The sequence below is a fragment of the Octopus sinensis genome, linkage group LG8 (assembly GCF_006345805.1).
Source record: "Octopus sinensis linkage group LG8, ASM634580v1, whole genome shotgun sequence".
NCBI classification, from domain to species: Eukaryota; Metazoa; Mollusca; class Cephalopoda; order Octopoda; family Octopodidae; genus Octopus; species Octopus sinensis.
In genome coordinates this window covers 37380836-37408453 of record NC_043004.1, presented here as the reverse complement: position 1 = coordinate 37408453, position 27618 = coordinate 37380836, and the positions used below count along the sequence as shown (strand labels likewise).

General features: G+C 36.8%; 1 protein-coding gene across 1 annotated transcript; it reads right to left on the bottom strand.

Moving 5' to 3' along the window:
* Positions 1 to 105: 105 nt before the first annotated feature.
* On the bottom strand, positions 106 to 27307 carry LOC115215132 (V-type proton ATPase subunit E). The gene is made up of 9 exons (XM_029784305.2): positions 27144 to 27307; positions 17521 to 17586; positions 12930 to 13039; positions 10178 to 10244; positions 8664 to 8753; positions 5256 to 5324; positions 3234 to 3328; positions 2225 to 2312; positions 106 to 416 (listed from the first exon to the last, which is right to left on the bottom strand). The coding sequence occupies exons 1-9, from the start codon at positions 27174 to 27176 to the stop codon at positions 354 to 356; spliced, it is 681 nt and encodes a 226-aa protein (XP_029640165.1). The 5' UTR covers positions 27177 to 27307; the 3' UTR covers positions 106 to 353.
* Between the last annotated feature and the right edge of the window lie 311 nt (positions 27308 to 27618).

Genomic DNA, 27618 nt, shown 5'->3' with positions numbered 1-27618 from the left:
CCAAAATTTACAGAAAACAGGAAACCATTCCACCTGTGTAATTATTGCTAATCAGCTAGAAAATGACTGGAGAAAGAAATATTCACTTTTTACATTTCATTTTACATCAAAAATAAAATTTGGAATGAACAAAAATCTATAATTGAAATCACAACTAGAATTAAAAGTAGGATTGTATGTGATCCAATCAATTTCAAAAACAATGATTAATAATTTTGAGATGTAAGATCTAGAATTAATCAGACTTTATATTACACGTAAAAAAAAAAAAAAAAAGTCTCATCTGACTAATGACCCAAACAATGGAACGCTTTGAAGAATTAAAAAAAAACCGATTAACTTTAAAAGGATAACTAATTCAAGAATCTGCGATTAACATTCTTCCCAAAAAGTATTTCTCTCAATTGTGGCAACATCTGAAAGAAGAAAAAATATTGGGAACAAAGGTCAATAGAAAATATATCAATCAAAAGACATCAGAAATTAGAGTGATGTCAATGCAAAAGTTATACTATGTGTGTGAGATCATCATTTAATGTTTGTTTTCCAAGGTAAAAAAAACTGTGAAATGCTAACCTCCATCTCAACAATCACTGACCATCATCACTGTCATTTAATGGAGAGCTGTATCAGGCTCAGCCTGATTTGCCATGGTTTCTACGGCTGGATGCCCTTCCTAATACCCAACCACTTTACAGTGGCACCGGCATAGGACTCTTGCAGGCCAAACCTGGTGGGTGTTAGTGGGGTTAACACTGAGTACAATCTTCTTGAGCACAGCAAGGCATTAGGTACCTTGGTCATTTCATTTGAAAAATTCTGTGTCCTGAGGTCATCCTTCAGTACTTTGTCCCATGTCTTCCTGGGTCTCCCTTCTTCCATGTGTCCAATCTACTTTGAGAGACCGACACTTCTTTATGCAACTGTCGGCATCCATCAACATAACATGAACCAGTGCATTCTTCTCTCTTGCACACAGCAACCAATTCCTCTTATGCCTAACTTCTCTCTCAAAACACTTGCACTCTGTCAAACAGGTACACTTACATTACACATCCAGTGGAGCATACTAGCCTCATTCCTCTCCAAACTTTGCATGTCCTCAGCATTCAGTAACCACATCTCACTACCATGTAAAATTGCTGTCCATATACATGTGTCATACAATCTTCCTTACACTCAAAGAGTGAAACCTCTCATAGCCAACAGAGGTAAAAAGCTCTTTGAATTTCCTCCATCCTATTCAACCTATTACACTCTCTGTGCATCCTTCCCCACAACTAATCTGGTCTTCTAGGCAGCAAAAATGATCCACTACTTCTAACGAGCCACCAGGGCATTTGAGAGCATCAATTTCCCCAGGATCTGTAGTTTCTATGGATCCTGTGTATCTTCCACATATAAATAGTACTTTCTCTGATAACTTCTGATTAACCCTCTGCACATCTTGTGTGTCCATACCTTACACTGGGTACACCATATGGAGTTCCTGCCTACACCTTCCCTACAAATTGAGCAGGGCCACCTACCTGAAGTGGGTAGGGTCCTGCCTGTTTTCTTTCTTACTAAGACCTTAGTCTTTTCGATATATTAACCTTAAGGACCTTAGATTCCAGGTTTTGCTTCCATATCTGGAATTTCTCTACTACCTCTGATATGGAATCTGCTATGAGGGCAAGATCACCATCATACAGTAGTTCCCAGGGGCTGCTGGTCTTGAATTCCTCTGTTATGGCCTGGAGGACAATGATGAAAAGGAGGAGACTGAGGACTGAGCCTTGATGAACCCCCACCTATACTTGTTAACTCTCTCACCTTACAGACCCTAACCATTACAGCTTTCACAAACTATTCAGCTGACCTTGAGCCCACCATATCACACAGCAGGGTACTCTATCGAAAGCTTTCTCTAGATCAACAAATGCCAAGTATAATGGTTTATTCTTAGCTAAGTACTTCTCTTGCAGTTGCCTGACTATGAAGCCAAACTGCATTTTGTCTTGCCAAATTCTGCTCCAACGATTAATAGCTCATTCTTCTTTTTTTTCCTTTCTTTTAATTTTCTGAAGCAGGTTAAAAATTTCATATTCCCAAAATATTTGATATGAAATAGAAAATCACATGAAGGGATATCATATTTGTTATGTGTATAATAGGGTTGCAATAAAACAAAAACAAATGAACCTAAAACAGGTGATGCAGTAAAGTAAATAAGTTCTGTTACCTGTTGGCTAATGAGATCAAGTCTTTTGTCCAAAGTATTGACAACTTTGATTTTTCCTTGTTGGGCAAAGACTTCCACTCCACCAGATCTAAAGAAAAAAAAAAGAATACTAATTATATGTGGTACAATTATAAATTAATTAGTTAAGATCAGACCAACATAATTAATGTAGGAGGTTGGAGAAGAGTAGGATGTGAGATTTACAAATTAATAAGAGGTGAGTGAGCTCAGGGTTGCAGTGAAGTCTGTGAATGTTAGAGAAAGGAGGGATGGAAGAAAGAGAGAGGCCAGTGGATTTAGTTCTGGATTTTGGCATCTTGGTCAAGTGTTGAAGATGATGGTGCATCAAGAGGTTACAGGGATCCCCTACCAGAACCAAGTGCTTACCATAAGAGTCTAGAGCTGATGCTAAACTGGGCAGAATGATGTACCTAACTTCCAGAAAAAAAAAAATGAAGCAAAACACGAGAGAGGACAACATTTCTAACGACTGTTGTGTCTGGGGAGAGTCATTTTCTTTTTGTGCCTTATAATATAACACACACACACACACACAGGTAAAATTTCCACTTTTTTTCTTATTTTTATTTTCCTAAAATTTTCGTTGCGTCTTGCAACCTTTTCAATAGTTTTGACTCTCCCCAGACACAACAGAATATGCTTCAACACACGAACTCATATAAAGAATCTTGCAAACCAAATCCAAAAACAAAATATTTCTGATGACATTATATTAAAAGAATGGAGACTGAAGGCAATATATGGAGAAAGAATGAATATGTAGTTTTGGACATGGAATATGAATGCTTTAATACATGCTGGATGAAAAATAATCCTCAGCTGGTAATGGTTTAATTTCTATAAGTTTCAAGTAAGATTTATGAAAATGTATGTGGGTCGTATCAGAATGCTTGATGAATGGAATGATGCAGCAATGTAAAGCTTTCAAACCCATGACAATAGATTTTGATGCAAAAGCATAAAATCTGAATTATATTCAAATACTTACACTGAACTGGATAGAAAACTATCTGTACTGATAGTTACTTTTACATCTTTGTAAGTAGCAGCCTTGAAGTTCTCTTGACACTGAGGTAAAACTTCCTTGAAAATGAAATAAAAATTAAAAAAATGTAAAAAGAAAAGAGAAGCTGGAATTGTTTTTTTTTTGTTTCTCAAAATAAGTTTAGTGAATCCTAAGTTGAAATGAAGTGGTAGACCCAGAAAAACATGGGACAAAGTGGTAAAGCATGATCTTTGAACTTTCAGCCTCACAAAGGCAATGACTAGCGACCAAGATCTTTGGCGATATGCTGTGCTTGAGAAGACTCATCAAACCAAGTGAAATCGTTGTCATGTAACTGGCATCCATGCCGGTGACATGTAAAGAACACAATTCAAGCGCTGGGCCTCATGGAGGCAAAGTGGCCGAGTTCCTTTCAAGCGCTGGGCCTCACGGAGGCAAAGTGGCCGAGTTCCTTTCGAGCGCTGGGCCCCACGGAGGCAAAGTGGCTGAGCTCCTTTTGAGTATTAGGCCTCATGGAGGCAATTGACTGAGACCTTTGGCATTATGTCGTGCTAGAGAAGACCCATCAAGCCGAGTAAAATCGCAGTTGTGGCAGAAACTGGTGTCATGCAAATTGGCTCCCATTACACTCTCAGAGTGGTGAGTGTTAGGAAAGGTATCCAGTTGCAGAAAACCATGCCAAATCAGACTGGAGTCCGGTGCAGCCTTCCAGGTTTACCAGTCCTGGTTAAACCAACCAACCCATGCTAGCAAGAAGTTTTAATAGAAAAAATACATGTTCAAAGAACAATGGTGTGATCAATATGAATTAATGGTATTTAAAATAAAACACACACAAAAGCACCAATTGCACTTTTGTCATCATCATCATCAAGGCAGAGAGCTGGCAGAATCGTTAGCACCACCGAGCAAAATGCTTAGTGGTGTTCTGTCCGTTCTTATGCACTGAAATCAACTTTGCCTTTCAGCCTTTTGGGGGTCAATAAAATAAATAACAGTTGATTACTGGGGTTGATGTAATCGACTTGACCCTTGCCCCCAATTGCAGGCCTTGTGCCAGAATTTGAAATCATTACCATTATTATTTAGGCAGCAAGGATGGCAGAATCATTAGCATGCCAGACAAAATGCTTACCATCATTTCATCCATCTTCATGTCCTGAGCTCAGATTTTGCCTTTCATCCTTCTGGGGTTGAAATAAGTACAAGTATTGGGGCTCATGTAATTGGCTGGCCCCTCCCCACAAAAAATTTCTGGCCTTGTGCTTATAGTAGAAAGGATTATTATTATACAACTAAAACTACTTATGGTACTCTGATACGACTCTCAGTTCTGCAATTCATATATAAAAAAACCTTTTGTGAATTAGCTGCTCATTAAACATCTGCAATTTCTATTCTAGGCAGAAGGCCTAACATTTTGAGGGAAGTAGGCCAGTCCATTACACTGACCCCCAATACTCAACTGGTACTTATTCTGTTAATTCCAAAAAGATAAATGGCAATTGACCTTGGCAGAATTTTAAAACTCAGAATCTAAAGATGGACAAAACGCGGCTAAGAATTTGAACCTGTTGTGCTAATGGTTTTGCCAGCTTGCCATAATCTTTTACATTTGTTTTTCCATGCTACGTATTGCTGAGGTATTGTTCTATAACTAGATGCTCTTCCTGTCACTAATCCTTACCTGTTTTCAAGATATTCCTAAGATCTGAATTATACAAAGCAGAAACAAACATTATCAGAAAGGGGAAATATTTTGAACCAAATTTATTTTTGTAAAATAATTGGAAATCAAATTAGTGCGGTGCCTTTATGTCTATTATAGATTTGACTGAGATAGAGGCCTACAAATGAAATTTTAGAAATATTTCATTTCTAACAGTTGCAAAAGAAAATAAAAAAAAAAATCAAATAATAAATTAACTGCAATAGTTGTAATTAACAAAACATGGTACCATCCACTAATGAGAACAAATAAATGAATGAAAAGCTATAACTGACCTTGACTGAATTTACATCTTGTTCACGGCATTTGATAATTACATTAGTCTCAAGAAGTTGGAATAGAGCCTGAAAAAAATGTGTTAAAAACTGACATTTAGAAAATAGCTTTTATAAGAAATGTAAAAATTTAGAATTTATGTTAAAATAGAAATTTTGGATATTAGAATAATTCACAAATATGCAATTGAAACTTAATGACAAAACTTTCAAATGTTTTATTGAGAAGTGTGATCACATCATACTAGGCCCAACCACAGATAACAGACTCTCCTATAAGAGAAGGTCACCAGCCTTAGGAGGGCAGCAGATTGTCACATAACCTTCTAATGTATTTCTTTCAACAAGGATGATGATCTGTCTGTATATCTATGTGTATATATGCATGTTTATGAAAAGAAATATAAAAAACATGAAGTGCATGGATACAGACGATATAGTAAGCAAACCCAAATACACACAAACAGTAGCTTCACAAACAACAACCACAACTGCATGAACAAACACAGAAAGATACAAGAACAATATCAAATTAAGGTTAAGAACAGCAGCAACAGAAGAGAAAATGTAAGGGTGGTGGTGGTGGTCAACATATCAAATACTAAGAACAACGACTATGTAAAGGACACAGATACAAACAGTGTAGTGGGCAAGCCCATATACACACACACACACACAGATCAGGATACACATCATAGGAGGGAATGGACTGGGTGGAGGAGGAGGAGGATACATGAGGATGGAAAAGACCACTGAAGAGGTCACAGATGTCTTAGGAAAGATTTCCAGACAATGGATACAAGATAGAATAAGAACAACAAGAAATGAGTGAAGAACGAATATATAGTTTATGTGTTTGTTCGGAAAAATAAAATAAAATGACCATCCTGACATATGACAATATATACTACATCATCATCATCGTTCAATGTCCACCTCCCACATTGTCATGAGTGCATCATCATTTAATGTCCACTTTCCATGTTGGCAAGCTAGAAAACCGCACTCGGCTCTAGTCGACTGTTTTGCTTTGGTTTCTATGGCTGGATGCTCTTCCTAACACCAACTACTTTACAAAGTGTGTTGGATGATTTCTGTATGTGCTACCAGAATGAGTACCTTTTATGTGTCACTGGCACAGGCAGCAATGACCACAATTCACTGAGTGTGACATCTTCTCAAGCATAGTAAATCACCAGAAGTCTCAGTTAACTGTCATTGCCCCTGTGATGCTCAACAACCAAAAATCATATTCCACCACCTTGTCCCACATTTTCCTGGGTCTACTCTTTTCACAGATTCCCTTCACAATTAGAGCTCAGCACTTCTTCATGCAGCTGTCCTCATCCATACACATTACAGTGGGGGGAAATAAATATTCGTACATGTCAAAATTATTTATTTATTTAATTTCTAATGAACATAAATGGGTTATACCAATATTATATTTGCATACACATGCATAAACTAAGAATATGCAAAAGAAACTAATAAATTATAGTAACTAATGAATTTATACACAATTATAAATATTTAGGGGTGAAAAAAGTATTCGTACTTTGTTTCTTGGAATCCTTCTAGCTTGAAATCTGAAGTCACTAACAACTAGCCTATATTGAGGAGTGTAATCTTCATCTGGGAAGGAATTTGCATTTACAAGCAGCCATCTTTCCTGCTTTCTGGTGAGAATGTAGTTAATCAGGCTTGTATGGCCACCAGATTGATAAGTGAACAGGTGACCGACTGGTTTCCTGAAGTTAGTATTGCAGATCATAAGGTCATTTGCATCACAGAACTCCAGAAGCCTCGTTCCCTACTCATTGCAGGAACCAACTCCACAGAAGCCACCTGGATGCTGTCCAACATGTTCATTGAAGTCACTGTCATTTGTGACAAGTTAGTGTGCAAAAGGGTGTCCTAAAATCGATCTTTCTGTTCATCTGGCAGCCCCAGTTGAGGAGCATAAGCAGAAATAATAATTGTTACTCCACTTTGCAACACTGGTCTAAGTTTAGGTATCATATCAGACATTCTGTCTACCTCAATTGCCTTAACCCATTTCTCAGCAAAAAAGTATGCTCATGTCACCAACCCCATTACTATTTCATACCTATGTCCTTTGCCTGTAAGGAACCTAGCAGAAGCTGCCCTTTGCCTTACCTCTTGGATGCAACACACATCTACATGCCTTCACTCCGGCATCTCAACTCTCTCATCAGACCTACTTTTCAATTCTGCAAAATGTTGAGTGTACCAACTCTAAGGGGGAGAAAGTGGTGTCAAGAGGAGATATGAGAATGGTGGGCAGCATCCTACATCTGAAAAGAAGGTTTGCCAGACATATAAATTTCATTCTACATTCATTTTACCATCACTCATTCAGTTCACACTTGCCGTGTTTACCAGAGAAAGAAAGAGCAGGGTGTGGTATAAAGCTAAAGTAGAGGTGATAATTAACCCACTAGCAAGAGCACTTGACATATTTCCGATGCTACCTTTGCCTTTTTTATATTGTACTAGCCTGAGCACCCAGCGTTGCTCAGAAGTTTAAAGAATGTTAAAGGAAGTAAATATATTTATTCTGATAAAAAAGATATTTTCAGAAAAATTCTATCAGATGATGCTAATATAAAGTTATTAAAACAAATCCTGAAATCAATCACAGTCTAATGTTTTCAGTGTGTTCTTTAATTGGTGTACAAAAGAAAAAGAGTTTTGGGACTTCCAACTCACAAACATCCTACATATAATTGCCCATGAGAGAAGCAAGATTAAGTCCAACAATGTTGAGAGAGATTATGCTTGAGAGTTGTTTATGGACATAGCAAAACTTAGTTTCACTGGGAACTGAAGCCGTTTAAATTCATAGGGTAGATCAGATGGAATGAAGACATCATCACCCTTATTTTTCCTTAGAGAAATGAATTTTGGTAGTAAGACTAAACTTCATGTTTCGTTATCACAATTAAAAGTGTTTATCTTTACTTAAAAAAAAAAAAAAAAAAAAAAAAAAGAGGGGTCGTTGACATATATTAGAGAATTATTCAATATTGTGTTTACTTCTATCAGAATCATTTACCTTTAAAGTGGAAAAAACAAAACCAACATATACAACAGGTATATAAAACACATTTCTGTTTTTGAAAAAAAAAGTTTAAAATTTAGTGACTCCCCTCCCCCAAGTAATGAAAAACCTTCATGCCAAATTTAGTTCAGATTGATCAGGTGGTTTGGCCATGCAGAATAGGCTGTATGGCTAGGGAGAAATTGTAGATTCATCTATCTATTCTGTTATAATTTACTATTCTACTCTACTTCAGGCTCTTCTCTATTGTTCTTATGTAAATATTTCGAGTCACAAAATTCCTCCCTAAAGCATACTGCTGTCTAAGATGAAAACTTTTTTACCTGTGTAATGAGTCCTTCAAGAATACCTCTGTAACGGTGTTTATCATTTGTCACCTGCCCAAGACGACGACGAGCTTCTTCTAAAACGTCCTAGAAATAAAAGAAAATATTTAAGACAATCTGCATTATTATAACAATTATACAATTACAACTATCTTTTATAAGGCCTGGTTTTCTTAGATCACACAATTTTATTCTAAATCTTCTTGGCTTTCATCATCATCATCGTTTAGCGTCCGCTTTCCATGCTGGCATGGGTTGGATGGTGCAACTGGTGTCTGGGAAGCCAGAAGGCTGCACCAGGCCCAGTCTGATCTGGCAGTGTTTCTATGGCTGGATGCCCTTCCTAACGCCAACCACTCCATGAGTGTAGTGGGTGCTTTTTACATGCCAGACAAGGCTGGCAAACGGCCACAAGCGGATGATGCTTATTACGTGCCACCGGCACGGAAGCCAGTCGGGGCAGCGCTGGCAACGGCCACGTTCGGATGGTTCTCTTATGTGCCACCGGCACTGGTATCACTAAATGGCTGTTGGCCGTTAGCTTATATTTTTACTTTTAACTTTGTTAAATCTCATATGTTCTTGTCAGTATAGTTGTCCACCCAAATATGTCCACAAAAGGTTCTGGTTTCTATTTCTAAATTAAATTGAAGTTTATACATCAAACTCATTTAGATAAAGAAAGCAAAACAAAGTAAAGAGATAAAGCTTGAACAGAATAATTTCTTTAATTTTAGAGGAATTGATGAAGAGAATTTAGTGGTAGAAAAATGAAGAGACTTTGGGTGAGGGTGGGAGGGGTGACTAGATTTTAAAAGGTCAGTTATTAGAGATACCTAATCAAAGTAGTTCACAGAGTGTTCAATGTGAGTTCTACCTTTTATGTATAAATTTTGATATCTGAATGAATAATGTCCAAAATATATATCAATAACAAAAATTTCTCAGCTAATAAATTATTTCTTTGTAAGTAGCTCCCTATTATTCTTAATTATTTATATTTAGAGTAAGTTACCATACAAATGTATTTAGCAAAGCAATTTTTTCATTTAATAAATTGTAAAGAAATTTGAAATAGTTTTTTCTTTGCTGCAGGCTTGGCTTGGCTGTGTGAACCTTGCAACCACATTGTTTTGGGTTCAGTTCCACTGTGCAACACCTTGGGCAAGTGTCTTCTCCTATAGCCCCGGGATGACCAATGCCCTGTGAGTGACGATGGTAGATGGAAATTGTGTGCATACCCATTGTATATAAGTGTGTGTGTGTGTGTGTGTTTGTCCCTTGCTGCTACTTGATAACCAGTGTTGGTTTGTTTATGTTCCCATTAACTTATTAGTTTGACAAAAGAAACCGAAAGAACAAGTACCATACTTAAAGAAAAGTCCTGAGGTTAATTTGATTAAATCTTTCAAAGCAGTGCCCCAGCATGGCCACAGTCCAATGATGGAAACAAATAAAAGATAAAAGATACAAAAATTAAAAATATAAGTAAACTATCAAATGTTATTTACTTTTATATGCTCTTCTCGATCTCTGAGGACTTTCAAACGTGCTTGGTTTAAAAGATTTGAGCTTTGGCTGAAAAAAGAAAGAGAAAATACGAAAATAACAAGAATTCCTAAATTTAATATAAAGGTAGTCACAAAATTTTTCAGTGAAAGACTTAATTGCAAATATTTATTCACACCTCTGCCCAAAAGATGAAACTCAGATCATAGAGAGACACAACTAAATACTGTGAATTCTTTATCCAGTACCATACCACTTCTATTTCCTTCCCTTGATAGTAAATAATAAATCGTACAGGCATCATCCTTCTACACTCTTATTAGAAGATGCAAAACACAGCAAGCATCTGAAGCACATCATGTTAAGTTAGGTCCTCGAGGAGAAAAATGTAACAAGAATAATTTCTTAGATTGACATAAATTTAAAACTAACCAGTTGAATCAACCACTAAGTAACTAGTATTTAGTGCTTTGAGCGAAATTAAAAAGAATGCAAACCCTTCAAGAATTTAAATATACAAGATATTTAGCCTAGCACTACATTCCTATAAACTCACAACATTAAAAGTAGTAATAATGATTGGTTTATGTAGAAAGATGAGAAATACTGAATTCACTCTTCTCACCCAGGCTAGCATGGATGATGGACGTTAAATGATGATGATGATGATGATATAATGGGTTTTATTTCGTTTACATTTGTGGGTAGATTAAATTGATTGCGGAATTTGAATGTAGAAATATGAAGAGGGATCTTTACTAAGGATGCAATCAACACTCGATGGTTGCAGTAAAGATCAGTAACAACAGTGACACAAGTATACCAACAAATACTAAACAGCTTCGATTGTGTTACGTTAACAATTTCTGCATCATCATCATCATCACTACCACCACCACCACCATCATCATTTAATATAGGTTTTTCCATGCTGACATGGGTTCGATGGTTTGATAGGATCTGACAAGCCATTAGGCCACATCGAGCTTCAATGCCAGTGTTGGCACGGCTTCTTTATCCCTTCCTAACACCGACCACTTTACAGAGCGTAATGGGTATATGTTTTGTGTCACTGGCACTAATAAAGCTGTGAGGTAACTTGCAAGGCAAAAAAAAAAAGGAAGAAACAGAAGGGAAAAGAAAAAGGAAAAAGCCTCTTCAAGCAACTGGGGAGCGGTTAGCATGTAAACAATGTCCTTTGTTCTCAATCTTCCATGAAAATATGTCAACAAATATATATATATCATCAACGTTTAATGTCCATTTTCCATATTAGCATGGGTTGGATGGTTCGACCGGGGTCTGGGAAGCCAGGAGGCTGCACCAGGCTCCAGTTTGATCTGGCAGTGTTTCTACAGCTGGATGCCCTTCCTAACGCCATGTGTGTGTGTGTATATATATATACACACACACACACACACACACATACATATACACACACATATACATATATACACATACACACATACATATACACACACACACGCATATACACACAAATATATACATATATAAATAAAAGTAGAGAGCCAAAAGGAAGAGTAAGTACAGTTAGACAGCTCTATTTGTACTCAAATACGTTTTTAACAAACAATGCTAGGAAGACAGGTTGGTTCCTCTCAAATTCTTTGTAAACTCTTAAATATATCACCTTCTGTGTGTGTGTGTGTGTGTGTGTGTGTGTATATATATATATATATATATATACTAGCAAACAAACATGATTTTTATGAACTCCTAATTCTTTTTGTTGAATATTTTCTTAAATACTTTCTTGTAAACTGTTTTTAACATTTTCTTATTATTATTATCAAAGAATGTATATATGTATTTTAATACTTTTGTGACAACCAGTACTTAGCACAACAAAGCTTTCTCTCACTCTCTCTTCCTGTTTGAGTAACACTGCGATGGACTGGCGTCCTGTCCAGCTGGGGGGGGGGGGACACATACACTATAGAAACCGGGCCCATGAGCCTGGCTAGGCTTGAAAAGAGCAACGTTTATCGCTTTTTTATATATATACATATACGTGTGTATATATATATAACATATGTATGTATGTATGTACACACACTACATGGAATACTATAAGTAATGTATACACAATTATACCATACCAATGTACCATATTTTCTGGCATATAAAGTTAGCTTTTTCCCCACCATCAAAATTTCCCACACCCTGTACCTTATATGCTGAAAGTCAGGCTTTGAGTTGACTTGGGCAACTGACAAGTGTTAATTTTAGTGCTACAGTGAGGTCTACCATTATCTATTTTTCGAATGATTAGTAATTGAAAATTATAAATTAAAAATATATCAATATATGTGTAGTTATTATATTAATGAATTACATCAGTATTTAATAATCACATATATTCCCAGCAGCTGCGTGCTGTTGTTGGTTTACATGAGAAGATAGCAATCAGTGTTGCAGAAACAAAGTGGTGATATTTGGTAACGTTAAGGTAACTTATCCATGAATAACAGTTTTTATGTTCTTAAATGGTTAAAATGTCATTAAGGAGCCCTTTTTCTCAACTATTTAACATACCACCAATAATTATATTTATTGACAGGTAACCTAGAATTTCTTTAATACAACAGCATAGACATGTCACTTCAACAAATTAAGAATCTTTTATGGACATCAACAAGTTACACAGCAACTAGCAGCAAGCTCAGATTTATTAATTGTTTAATGTCAAAAACATTTGCAAGTTGAAGTCATTAAAAAGGAAATTTAACATACATTTTCTTTTGAAGCTCAACTTGTTTTTCTTTACGTTCATAATATTCCAGAATCTTTACTCTTTGTTGTTGAACCAAACGGCCTTTTTCAATATTAAATTCTTCTTCTGCCTGAAAAAGCAAATTCAAAATGTTGTACACAAAATTGGATTCTGTACAGTAAATGTGTGTGTCTGTTGATAACAAAATGTTCTGAAAATGCCCTAAAAGAATAACACAATCTGGTTATTGTGCTGACCTATTCACTTTTCAATCCTTAAAATGATGTTAAACAAATGAAGGATTACATATTTCAGAAGAAAGTTCATACAAAATCCTTTGTTTAAAAAACCAAGATTGCCAATGATTATCATTCAACTCTTAAGCAGCAATTCAACATCTTTCCCATTTTAGACATAACAGATATTGTTAGATCTTTTTTTGTATCTGGATTTCACTGGATGTGAGGAAGTAAGATGGTTACATGGATTATATTTTCTCTCAGTGGCTGTATTCCTTCAATGCAATTTGAGATTTCATAATTTTTGTTTGTGAAGGAAAAAATACTGAATAAATATAAAGAGACCCAAAGATACCACTGCTATTTCCAGCGGTTGAGCATCTATCCTTGACAAGGCCAGAGAAGGCCGAAACCATGTGATAAATCTCAGCAGTGGCAAGTGATTTATCTCCTGCTAACAATGTAAACAAGAATGCTTATATGTACCAAAAGCCCATATGAGAGATTTTCTCATGGTAACTATTGTAGTATTCTGTGTTCTACAAAATATCCACTTTTAAAAGGGGATAAGTATTATCTTTCGATATTAATACTTGCTTCTGTCACTAACAATTATTTGATAATTATTTTGTAAGCCTTGCATATTTCTACTTCTCTCAGCAGCAGATGGTGCTGATAACATGTTTAACATTAGGATATATATATCTCATCATCATCAAGGCAGAGAAAAGTGAGAGGAAATTGAGATGTCATAGGAGAGAAGTGTGTCTGTATGGACAATGGTTCACTTGCAGTTAGTGATCCTGCAGAGGCTTGGAAATGTCATTATGAGAGGCTGTTAAATGTAGAGAATGCATGGGAGAAGTTAGAGTCTGCCTAATGTAGACCCAACTGAGGGACCAGCTATCTGAATTAACAGTAGCTTGGTAGAAAAAGCAGTTAAGGATATGAAGAAAGGGAAAGTTCTCGGGAGATGCTTAAAATATCTGGCGGAGTTGGATATGGCCTAGTCACCCATGTAAATTAGGTTGTCCACAAAGGAGTCATACCCAATGATTGGTGTAGCAGCATTATAGTCAACTGCTACAAAGGCAAAAGTGATGCTTTAGACAGAAATAATTAGAGGCATCAAATTGCTGGACCTCACAGAAAAGGTCATATCCTAATTAATTAGGAAGAGAGTTAGTGTAGATGAGATGCAGTTCAGATTTGTGCTAGATAAAAGCACAAAAGATGCTATATTCTTGGTTAGGGTACTCTATATTATACAAGGGTGGAGGTAATTGGAAAGAAGATAGACAGGGTAGTGATAGGATGCCAGAGCATCTCAAGATATAAGAAAGTGGGTATGAGAGAGGATTTTCAGAGAGTGGATCACAGGGGTGGGAGTTTCATAAGAGTATGAGAGGGAAAATACGAGAGGGTTAGAGATGGGGATAGAGGTGAGAAAGAAAGGAGTGACTGAAGAAGGAAAATAATTCATAGAGTAAGAGAATGATGTGCAAGGTGTAGGAGTAGTGAGAGAGAAGTACATAAAGCAGAGGAGCTTTGGTAAATGGGGTATAACAGCAGATATAAGAGAAGTGTTAAGATGTAATGGGGTGGAGAGAGCAATGGCTGAAGGCACAGAAAATAGGTGATTGATGGAAATATTTTGAGAAAGGGATGATAAGATATGGAAGTGGTTTGGCGGTAGGGTAAGGACTATAGAATACACTTGCTCAAGGTACCACAGAGTGGAACAGAACCTGAAATCACACGATAGCAAAGTGAGCTTCTAAACCAGTCATGCTTGCTGACTTATTGGTTGTTTGACCCAAAAACATAGGAATGTATTTTCATTTATAAAATCATTAATAAGCCAAAACATGTACACTCTTTCCTCTACATTTTTCATCCTCTGAGCATTTTCCAACTTAAAACTAGAGAAGGAACGAGAGCCAGTCAAGGAGCACTGGCCACAGCTGTGATTTTGATTTTACTTGACACAACAGCTCTTCTCACGCATATCATATCACCCAATGCATCAAGGGTACTTTTAAATGGGCCGGACATGCAACATTGGCATCAGCTTTAGTTGCTGAGTCTTCTCAATCAAAGCATACCTTCAATGGTATCAATCTCCTGTCATTGTCTCTGTGAGGCTCAGTGTTCGAAGGCCATGCCTCACCATCTCATCCCATGTCTTCCTGGGTCTACCTCTTCTACAGGTTCCTTCCACAGCTGTCTTCATCCATACGCAACACATAACCATACCAGCACAGTCATCTCTCTTGCACACTACATCTGATACTTCTTATGTCCGATCTCTCTCAGGGCACTCACACTGTCATGTATGCACACTGACATTACACATCCATCGGAGCATACTAGCTTCATTTCTTTCAAGCCTATGCATGTCATCAGTAGTCATGGCCCATGTTTCACTGCCATGTAGCATGACAGTCTGAACACATGCATCATACAGTCTACCTTTCACTCTGAGCGAGAGGCCCATAGTTACCAGAAGAGGTAGAAGCTCTCTGAACTTTGCCCAGGCTATTCTTATTCTAGCTGATACACTCTCAGAGTAACCACTCCCACTACAGACTTGGTCGCTTAGGTAGTGGAAGGGATCAACTACTTCTAGTTTCTTTTTCCCTGGCAGGTAATGGAATCTGTTTTCTGTACATCTTCAGTGTTTATTGCTCCTGTGCATCTGCCACACACAAAAACTATCTTCCCAGTTAACCTTCCTTTGATATTGCTGCACCTTTTATGCGTCCATAGCTTACACTGGGTACATTGTATAGAGTTTCTACCAATGCCTTTTCTACAGATCAAACAAGGCCATCTACCTGAAGGGGTTTGTGATTTGTCAGCCCTCCTACTTACTAAGACTTCGGTTTTTGCTAGGTTAACCCTAAGGCCTTTCGATTCTAGACTTTGCTTCCACATCCTAAACCTCATCTCTAGCTGTGGTAGTGACTCGACTATTGGAAGCACTCCGTCGGTTACGACGACGAGGGTTCCGGTTGATCCGAATCAACGGAACAGCCTGCTCGTGAAATTAACGTGTAAGTGGCTGAGCACTCCACAGACACGTGTACCCTTAACGTAGTTCTCGGGGATATTCAGCGTGACACAGAGAGTGACAAGGCCGGCCCTTTGAAATACAGGTACAACAGAAACAGGAAGTAAGAGTGAGAGAAAGTTGTAGTGAAAGAGTACAGCAGAGATCACCACCATCCCCTGCCGGAACCTCGTGGAGCTTTAGGTGTTTTCGCTCAATAAACACAACGCCCGGTCTGGGAATCGAAACCGCGATCCTATGACCGCGAGTCCGCTGCCCTAACCACTGGGCCATTGCGCCTCCACATTTAGACTATTAGAGCAAGGTCATCAGCATAGAGTAGCTCTCAGGGGCAGCCTGCCTTGAATTCAATACTATAAAAGTGTCCGAAGTCTTCATTGTAGATGCATAACCTGATCACTGACATGATTACTCTGATTCAGTGTTTATATAATATTTACAAATGTTGCATTTCGTCTGTCTTTACGTTGTGAGTTCAAATTCCGCTGAGGTCGACTTTGCCTTTCGGGGTCGATAAATTAAGCACCAGTACATAACTGGTTGATCTAATCGACTGGCCTCCTCTCCAAAAATTTCGGGCCTCATGCCTAGAGTAGAAAAGAATATTTACAAATATTTATGCTCTAGATTTAGGATGAGGTTACTGAACCAGTCTACATATTAAAGTACAAGCCTTGTCTTAACTGTCAATGGGAAAACATCAGTGTACCCTACTTAATATGTGCACATGCTTCTTCCACCTGTAGATCTGTTGCATAATATTTTGTGTATGTATATGGGTTTCTATTTTGGATACATACTATAAATAAGTTCCTTAATAATGTAATACCAGACATAGTTTATAGAAAGACATTATATTGGAGGTAGACATTATGCTACAGACAGATACTGCAAACATACTTTGATTCATTATAAATACACAGTAATGCTATCGCATTTCATTCCCACCTGACTGAATGAAAAACAGGAAATAAATGTGAAGGCAACAACCTAGGAGTCAGTAGTTATGAATGGAATTACAACCATCCAATGATAATGGAACTGGAATAAACTTAAACACATCAAAGGACTCAAAGACAGCTAGAATAAATTACCGCTGTGATAGATTTAAAGGGGAATATAATTCCATGGGTGTATGCATTAAATGACCAACTATTCCACAACCTAACTCTTTCATTTTCAACACTTGATATCAAGTCAGTCACTTGCCAAACAAGTACAATTTCCAAAGCATGAAACAGGAATTTCTTTAATCAAAGACTTTCAAAAATTTTGTATTCTTTTCAAATGTTTACTGACCTTTACATCAATTTCTTCAGCCTTTTCATTAGCCTCTTGTTCTATAAAGGCCATCATATGTTTAATCTAAAAAACATTAAAAAATATGTTAGTAATAAGTTACAATAAAAAAATACAATTAGATATGTCTGAAATCTGAGATATTGAAATAGAAATACTGAAGAATGAACAGAATAAATAAAGCCCTCTGATTGAAAAGAAATATTTGTTAACAAGTTATACTAGAACTTTCTAGAAACTAAGTTTCTGCAACCTGTTTCTATAATATAACGAAAGCAACTCAGTAATCATCAAAAGGTGTATGGAAAATGATTTTACATTCTGCTTTGTTCAGTGTTCATACCTACCATGTTGATAATGCCATCTTAAAGACTGTTGCAATAAGTCTTAGACCAGCAGCAAAAATTGCAGTGATGATTTTTCCTGGCTTTTGATAAAAAAAAGTGTTTGATCTATCATCAAATATACAAGAGTTCTTTCAGCAGTGATCTGAATTATTATTTGAAGGAAGTGGAACAGCAAAAATAGTCAAATGTTGGATAATGTATTCATCTATAAGTTCAAATCTCATTGGAGTTGATTCAATAAATACTAAAAGTTATTAAATTGGTAGAGTTGCCACAGAAGGTAGAACTCTGGCTTAGATGTATGGTATCTAGTTCCTTGTTTACAATTCTGAGTTTAAAAAGCAGTAATATATGGAGTTCAAATCACTTAAGATATGAGAGATAGGTGATAGGTATTGGATACACACAGATCGAATGCTTTCCTCTTAATTACAGGTGACATGGTAGAAGAGATAAGGAGATGAGAAGGTAGAGTGAATAGGAAAAGGGATGTGAGGGTGTGAGTCAGCAAAGGCTCAGCCATGCATGTAATGTATATGTGTGTGTGTGTGTGTGTGTGTGTCTATATATATATATATATCCCAGCTATCATCACTACCCCAGTATTTTAGGGGCTTGGTCTTTTGCAGCATCACTTATCACCAGTTGACATGGTCCTCCAACATCTCTTTCATCAGATTATTATCTTGGGATAGTTTCTCACCACTATCTTGTCAAGTCTTCTTCAGTCTCCCAGATGGATCAGAGGACCAGATTTTGCCTGAGCATTTCATTTTTGGCTTGGTTCCTATGGCTGGATACCCTTCCTAACACCACCCACTTTACAGAGTGTAGTACTGGGAGCGTTTTATGATAGCACCAGCACTAGTGACACTGCCTTGTACTGTGTAAAGAGTCATCGTTATTCTGTGGGTTGTTTGTTCTCTCAAGGCACTGACTCAGAAGGTGAATAGAAGGAGTGAGAGAATGATAGTTAAAATGGTGTTGGAGGGTGATTAGTTGGAGGAGAGTGAATGTTATGGATAGTGATAGAGAGGTCCAATGGTAAGATTGAGTCATGGAAGAATATAATGAATACTTAAGTGATAAGGTTGTTGGGATTGAATAGACCTAAGTCTAAAACAATCCTTGTTACATGGGTGGCTCTGTACAGTGAATAGAGATGAGTAAATATTGGTGAAACGGGTGGGTCATATAGGAAAAATATCATTTCTAGTTGCATGAGATGTATTGTATGGAGGATAGAAGAGAAGGTGAATGAGAGATGAAGTAGCAGATGGACACTTAACTAGGACTACTGGGCAAGAAACCCAAATATAGATACTTCCCTTGCCATCACCTTATATCATTATCGTTAGTTTTTAAGGTTCATTTTGCTATGGTTTAGGGATGAATGAATCTTCTCCAGCGATGCATATTGCTAACCATATCCGTCCTGTGTCATCATCTTGAGATCAGTCTTCACCAATTCAATCCATATCTTCCTAGGTCTCCTCCTTCTACAGCAGGGGTTCTCAACCATTTTTTATCTATGGACCCCTTTGATTACTATTTTATTTTGATGGACCCCCCCCACTCCAAAATTTCTTTCAAAATTCCTATTTTGTTTTTCTCACATTAACTTGTGTAGGTTGAACTACATAAAATGTTAGCGAAAGAAACTTTCTTGCAATACATACCAATGCTTACATCTAAAGTAAAATTTCTTTCAGGAGCCATTAAAATACCACTCTGGATACCCAACTGACTATCTTGTTGTGTGCACCCCCCAAAATCTTATATGGACCCCATTTGAGAACCAGGTTTCATCAACTTTGAGCAATCTGAACTTCTTTATACAACTGTCATCCTCCGTATGCATCACATGCCCACCTTGGGCAAGTTTTCTCCTTTGTACTTCTTGCATCCAGATGTCCTCTTGCCTCATTTGTACTCCATCATTCATGTACACCAATGTTAGTTTAGCTTCCTTTCTGCCTTGTCCTCACAAGTTTTCAAGGCTCATGGCGCATTACCATGCAGCACCACAGTTTATACACAAGCATCATACAATTTACATTCCACTCTGAGAAAGAAACTCTTTGTAGCCAAAAATAAGTAATAACTCCCTGAACTTTTTCTATTCTTATTCTGACTACAAGACTTTTGAAACATTCACCTCCATTGCTAATGAAGTCGTCTAGATAACAGAAACTGTCAAATATTTCTAGGAAGCCTTCAGTGCATTTAAGAGAATCCATTTCCCATGTGCTCATATTTGTATCAGCCACATACAAAGTCTACCTTCTCTGTTAACCTGCCTGTGATCCCACTATATTCCCAATTTACACTGGACATACCATTTAGAATTGCTGCCTACCCCTTTTCTACATATCAATCATAATCAATTCTCTGATGAAAGCAGACTCCTGTCTTCTTTTCTCATTACTACAACCTTAGTCTTTCCTAAGTCCACTTTAAGGCCTCCTAATTCCAGGTTTTATTCTAAGTCTGGAATTTCTTCTCCAATGCGACTACAGATTCAGCTATGAAAACTCATCTTAATCGCCTCTCTTATTGCTTGGCGAACTAAAATAGGAAGGACTGAGAACTGAGCCTGATGGACCCCTGCTGATATTCTAAATCCATTACTGTACCTACTGCTTACTCTCACCTTCCTGACGACATCTCTGTACATGGTTTCTGTATATAATCTATTACCAAAGTTTAGATAATAGAATTTCTATTGGCATTGTAGAAACAATTGACTAAATTCAATAAATCTCAACTACAAAACAATGGCTTAGAAAACATGGTTGCAACAGCTGGCATTGAATGTAATTAGTGGAGAGTCATTTAATAAGTCATATAAGAATATCAAAGAACAATATCTTTTCTGATGAATGTTAAGTAAGTTGTAAGTTTGTTGCACTAAAAGCAAATGATAAGCATTTAAAAGCATACAATAGAAAGTATTGTATGTTAATTATACTGTATCAAAACAAAATTAATGCAATCTATCTGTCCGTCTGTCTGTCAATCTATAAACATATATGTGTGTATATAAAGACTATAAATGCTTGTATATCTCTTTTGTTAACTGAGAGAACCATCCAATGGAGTTCCAAACAATACAACACTACGATATATCAATGAATTGCTCACAAATGTTATTGGGATATAATATTCCCTCCACACTAGCAACATTAACCCTTTAGTGTTCGCATTATTCTGCCAAAATTAATGCTTTTTTTATCCACATTGTTTTGAACTAATCATGCATTATCTTATAGCCATGAGATTTTGATGAGGTAGCTGTTAATTTTTAAGACGATATTGTAGGGCTGGTGTGAGAGACCAGATCTGGCCAGTTTGAACATAAAACTGGCAGAATACTTTTGGCCGGATATGCCCGGTTTAAATGCTAAAGGGTTAATATTATTTCAAGAAATGCTCTACACTTTTTAGCATTACTAAACTATATCAAAGAAACTTAGCTTTCTCTCAGAAGGAAGTGGTACTTGAACACTGAGCACTTGTTTTTAATCTACAAGGCCCAAAGATGCCATAACAGTTTATCTGGGGGCAATATATCAGTTTCACCAACACCCTAAACTATATTAAGTAACAACAATCTCTTCTTACTAACAGCAATCCAGTCTAAGCTCCACATTGTGCAAAACCTTCACTGCATCTTATTTAGATGGACTTTGCACTCTCCACTTTAAACTATTTCACTTACTACCTCCTGCACCAAAAAAAATTAATGCTGTCTAGATTTTATAGAACATATCAATATAAAACTATATTCCCAGGTTTTCCCATCAACCACATATTTACATTTTACACTTATCAACTTCACTTTCTCATTCTCCATCTCTTCTTTAAGATTTCATGAAAATAAAAAAGCTTTTGTAGATTTTATATATTGAGCAACTCTCATAAGCCATTTCTTTGCATCTGACTGCTTTTTAAATTATAAACTTTTTCTCAAATCCATTTTCCCACCAGAAAATCAACATCTGTAATCTTAAATACAAGAAAAGACCAACTCCTATCCTGCCAAACAATCCATGAATCTCATGCATCCTTGTCATGCTTTTAGTCTCTGATAAATTTTTATCTGCTTTAAAAGTAAACAGGTAATTTGTGAAAGAAATTAAAATGTAGTAAATATCTCTCTTACTGCTATCGTTCTCTATACCCCATTTATCATAGTTCCCTTGGTCCACTCCCCTATCTTGCAGGATCACTGTCCACCCCCATGATCCACTGTGTCTTGAGATGCTCCAGTATCCCACCACCACTTTAGTCCTCTTTCCAGCTACTCCCACCACCCTTATACAATGTGAGGTTGGCCTTGTAGCTCTATTACAAGCCATTTGGGCTTGCTCTTCTATCATACTGTAACCTCTCAACATCCAACATAGAACCATTGCTTTTCTCTTTTCCCCAATTTACTTCAAGAGGCCTTTTCTTTTTCCTTCCAACCTTTCTTTTCTTGCAAGTTATATGGCAACCTTGCTAATGCCAGAGTCACAAAAAATGCAACCAGTATACTCTGAAAAAAGTGGTTGGCATTAGGAAGGACATCCAGCCACAGAAACCATACCTAAGCTAACATTGGAGCCCTACAGGTCACTGGATCCTGTCAAACAGTCCAACCTATGTCAACATGGAAAACAAACATTAAATGATGACGATGATTAATTCAATGAAAGTAAAACATGTCACAAATCTAAGCTTAAATGAGATGAATTAAGATTATCAGTTTGATCTCAATCGTCATTGAATGTCTTAATCCTGGAAGTGTACATTGTACAGGACTGGATTTGTAATGGGAACCCAAATTAAGAAATAGCAACATTGTTCAGTTTAGAAATAGATTTCTGCTTTGATTTCACCCTGGTCTTTGTGAAGACATTCCAGAGTAAGACATCTGATGATGATTTGAATCAACTGAAACACAATGGTTGATCCTTAGAAATAAGTGTTTATGATAAAGTGATATAAAATGTTCAACAGGAAAAACAGCAAGAAACATAATTACACACACAAGGTTCTATTTCTGTATTTCCTCTAATAGCCTTTAGTCCAGCCCAATCTAATTGGTGAGATAATAACCATTAAAGTAATGTACAATGTGATTCCATGATAATATGAAAGGTAGTTCATATTGTTACATGAAAACCAACAGTTCAAGTTAAAACAGCAGATCATACATTCAATGAGAGTGGATTTAAAATAGTCAGTGATACATCAGTTTATGTAATATGTCAAAGTTTATGAGAATAAATCTTTATTTTTGTTATTTAGTAGTTTTTACTGTCAGATGATAAAGGTTGATAACTTGACTATAGTAAAAATGTGAATGAACATACTTCTGGGGAGAACTAGTCAGAATTGTTAAGTTAAGTGCTTGTCTCATGGTGAGACAAGCTGAATGGAACGTTTCATACAAAGCTGGGTTTATGTTGTTTAAACAGGTAAAATGAGTGTGTGGTCTTGATAGAAATGAGGCTAATATACTCTGCTGGATGTCTAATGTCAGTGTGCATACACAACAGAGTGTAAGCACCCCGAGAGAAAAGTTGGGCATAAGAAACATCAGATGTGGTGTGCAAGAGAGAGACGACTGTGCTGGTATGGTCATGCGTTGCATATGGATGAGGACAGCGGTGTGAAGAAGTGTCACACCCTAACAGTGGAGGGAACCTGTGGAAGAGGTAGACCCAGGAAGACATGGGATGAGGTGGTGAAGTATGACCTTCGAATGCTGAGCTTCACAGAGGCAATGACAAGCAACCAAGACCATTGGAGATATACTGTGCTTGAGAAGACCATGCAAGCCAAGTGAGATTGTAGCCATGACTGATGCTGGTTTCTCATAACTGGCCTGTTCAAAAGTACCCCTTCACTTGTCGGGCAATATGCTGCGGTTGAGAAGATCTGTTTAACCACGTAGAATCAAAGTTGTGGTCAATGCCAGTGTTGCCTGACTGGCACCCATGTTGGTGGCACATAAAAAGTTCCATTCAAGTGTGACTGATGCCAGTGTCACCCGACTGGCACCCATGCCTGTGGCACATAAAAAGCACCATTTGAGCGTAGTCAATGCTAGTTCCACATGACTGGCTCCCATGCCGCTGGCACATAAAAGGCACCCACTACACTCTTGGAGTAGTTGGCGTTAGGAAGAACATCCTGCTATAGAAACCTTGCCAGGTCAGATTAGAGCCTGGTGCAGCCTCCCAGCTTGCCAATCCTCAGTCAAACCATCCAACCCATGCCAGCATGGAAAGTGGACATTAAACGATGGTGATGATGAGGCTGCATGGTTTGTAAAGTAGAAACTGCAAAATGGCTTGAAGAATAAGCAGTAGTGATGTAACAGACAAGGAAAGATATATAACTGTAAGCTACGATAGTTTGTGGCAGTAGGTTTAGCTATGACGACTAGTAACAGTAAACTGTGCACCATTGTCTGTTTATATTTTCAATGTTCAAGAAAATTATCAAAGCTGGTTTAAATTTTGGTAGTAACTATGTAACTTGAAGTATGCTGAAATATCAAAACGTTACATCATTATCAATAAGTGAGCTGTATGCTTGTAATAATTGTTTTGCATAGCTGTTGTATAAAGATGTTAATGATAGTGGGTCACTTTGCTGGCCACATATCAATAGTTCAGTCTGTGGAGAAAAGATAAACCAAAGTCATCAAAGCAGGGCTGTGTAGGGGGGAAAAAGAGAGAGAAATGATGTTTATCAGAACAGTCTATTTTCAGATCAGAGCATCCTAATAACAATTTCATTTCTCCTGAAATACATCTTGTCAAACCTGGTTCAATCTAGGACTTATTATCTAAAGCTTAGGTTCCTAGTCCAAAAATTTATATTCTTATTTAAATATAAACTTCTTTTTGTGAGTATGTCTCCCCTCCCCCTGGAAAGTGACAACAAAAAGTGGAACATTGAAAATGTTAGAAATATTTTTTTTCTCAAGAGTACAATCACATGTCAATTTTCAAGCTTCCTTGTTCATAAGTTTGGTTTATTTAATGTCAATTATCCTATGCTTACACAGAAGTAGATCTGAGGTAGAATTTTTATGAGCAGATGTGCTTCCTGTCACCAACCCCAATTTTTTTTTTTTTTATGGAGAGGATTTTAATTCCAAAGGAATGTGAAGATGCAATGCTAAAGGATGATTTTTGCTGATGAGAAATATCAACAAACTTTATCAATAGCAGCCTGAACACAAACAACTAGACCACCTTAGTATCTTCTTTTTTTGTGAACATTCACACAGACATGTACACACACACACACAATTAGGCTTCTTTCAGCCCCCATCAACCAAATTCCCTTACAAAGATCAAAACACACATCCCTTTGGGATCTTTTTGGTTTGAACGGCAGTTTTTTCTAGCGGTGTCATATGAAATTGTCACCCATAGTTATGACCCTAGTATCGATCTATTGCATTTCAATCTGTTTTAGGGTTAGGGGTGGGGGGAAGGGTATCTTTTTTTCTCTTCACAAATGTAAATAAACCCAATCTGTTTCTTAAACGAGGGACATATTCATACAGCACAGAATGCTTTTTTTTTTTACCTCAATAGACGTCATTGATTGGTTGAAATTGCAGAAATTGAAGAAAAACAACAACAAATATCTTACAAACCATAGACTTTTCTCAATAAAGCCAAGAGAAAAAGATGTTTTATAAACACATTCTACCAGTTCGGCAAAAGAGACCGATAGAATAAGTACTGGGCTTACAAAGAATAAGTCCCGGGGTCGAGTTGCTCGATTAAAAGGCGGTGCTCCAGCATGGCCGCAGTCAAATGACTGAAACAAGTAAAAGAGAGTTAAGAGAGAGAGAGAGAGAGAGAGTTCGGCGAGTTATTTGCCAAGTGAGGCAAGTTAACCTGTTCAAGGGGAGGGCCTACAAATCGATAGACTTGGTTCAATATTTTAAAAATGCATCAAACAAATTAAAAATAAAACAGAAGCACTGAATTATATTGTAAAGGATCAAATTAAAACGAAGATTCTGGAGAAGTCAGCAAAGAGCTAATAAACATAAAATAATTAAATACATCAATAAAGAAATTCAACAAACAATATTGTGTTCAAAAGGCATTTTAATTTACAATGATACTGAAGGATTTCCCTGGGATGCCTTCTGCATAAAATATACCTATTTCTTTACTACAGACGAGGGGCCAAAGAAGGACAGACAAACGGATTAAGTCGATTATATCGATCCCCAGTGCGAAACTGGTACTTAATTTATCGACCCCGAAAGGATGAAAGGCAAAGTCGACCTCGGCGGAATTTGAACTCCTGCATAAAATATAAAGTTAAGTGAAGGGTAAAGACAATTCCTACGAGGAGAAGGTAGGATGGAAAGAAGTTGGAAATTGAAATTTATTAAAACAGAGACGTTAATTACTGTGAGATTCCCTCAAAGTATAAATCTTATTCGATCTTTTCTCAACGAATTCGTGTAACACCAGAGTATAAAACAGGATTAATGTCGAAGGGAGAAAATAATTTCTTGAGAAGAAAATAATAACATTCGAAAATATAAATTTAGAAGAGTTGTTACTACTGTCTCGTATAATGAATAGAATCTTCATTAAGGCTAATGAGGCTTTTTTTCTCTTTCATCGGAGATTTAAATTCTCATCTTATCAACTAATTAATCAATAAGTTTTGATGATTAGTATATAATTAAGTTAAGTGAGCGTCAAGAGTTTAATAAAAGAGAAGAAACCTTAATTATACGAAATATATTCCTAACCAAATCAATTACAAATTACGACTAATTCTGTCGGAAATGAATAAAAAGTTGTCAACAGGATCTCAATGGGAATTGTCGACCAAAAATGTTGCGACTTTATTAATTACAAGCAACAAATATTAATTAGAACTGCTATATTAGTATCAGTTCATTTGGTAATAGACTTGAAATATTAAAAGGAATAAAAGAAATGAAATTATGAGGGGGCGAAACGGGGCGAAAAAGGGGTCGTTCTGCTGGAAATCCGCCTTTAAAAGACAAAATAAACAAGAGAAAGTTGGAAGGGAATTATTATTTATTATCGTGATTCCCTGAAATAATATCAAAAGGAATATAAGAAATGAAGTTATGAAGGGAGAAACGGAGTAGTTTTGCTAGAAATCCGCCTTTAAAAGAAACCAAGAGAAATTTGGAAGGGGATTGGTATTTATTATCGTCATTCTTCGAAATAATATTAAGAAAGTAAGAAATGTCTTTGAACTTACTTGTTTTTGAACGTCGGCATCACTCAAAGCCATTTTTGCGGATTTAAAACTTGGACCCAAAATTAGAGAAAAAGAAATTCAAAGAAAATATCTTCTGTGGAAGAAGAAACTGCAAGAATCTCGTGACGACGGAATTTGACCTTCAAAGGAGATTGGAACGTTTGGCAAGGTTTCGTATCTTTTTATTTTGGTTTTCTCTGTTATATTTTGGAACTATCAAAATATGTTAACTCTTGTTAAAAATAAAATTATTATTATTTTTATTGAAATAAAAAAATGTATTTTCGTAATTGGATTTACTAGATGAATGTTTACAAAACTGTTTCTTTATTACACGGTGTATTATGAAAAGATGTATCACGTGAATTTTTATAATCAGCTGATTTCGATGGTGGTTTAATCAAGGCGGTGAGCTGGCAGATACGTTAGCATGTCGGGCGAAATGCGTAGCCGTATTTCGTCTGCCGCTACGTTC

What these genes read in the sequence shown, in the direction of transcription:
- LOC115215132 (XM_029784305.2), bottom strand. Translation starts at nt 27,176, where the DNA reads ATGGCTTTGAGTGATGCCGACGTTCAAAAACAA. An exon ending in GTTGAGCTTCAAAAGAAAAT is followed by an intron (nt 10,245 to 12,929) that starts GTATGTTAAATT and finishes TTCTTTTTTCAG; the next exon opens with CCAAAGCTCAAATCTTTTAA. An exon ending in TTGAAGGACTCATTACACAG is followed by an intron (nt 5,325 to 8,663) that starts GTAAAAAAGTTT and finishes CATTTTTTTCAG; the next exon opens with GCTCTATTCCAACTTCTTGA.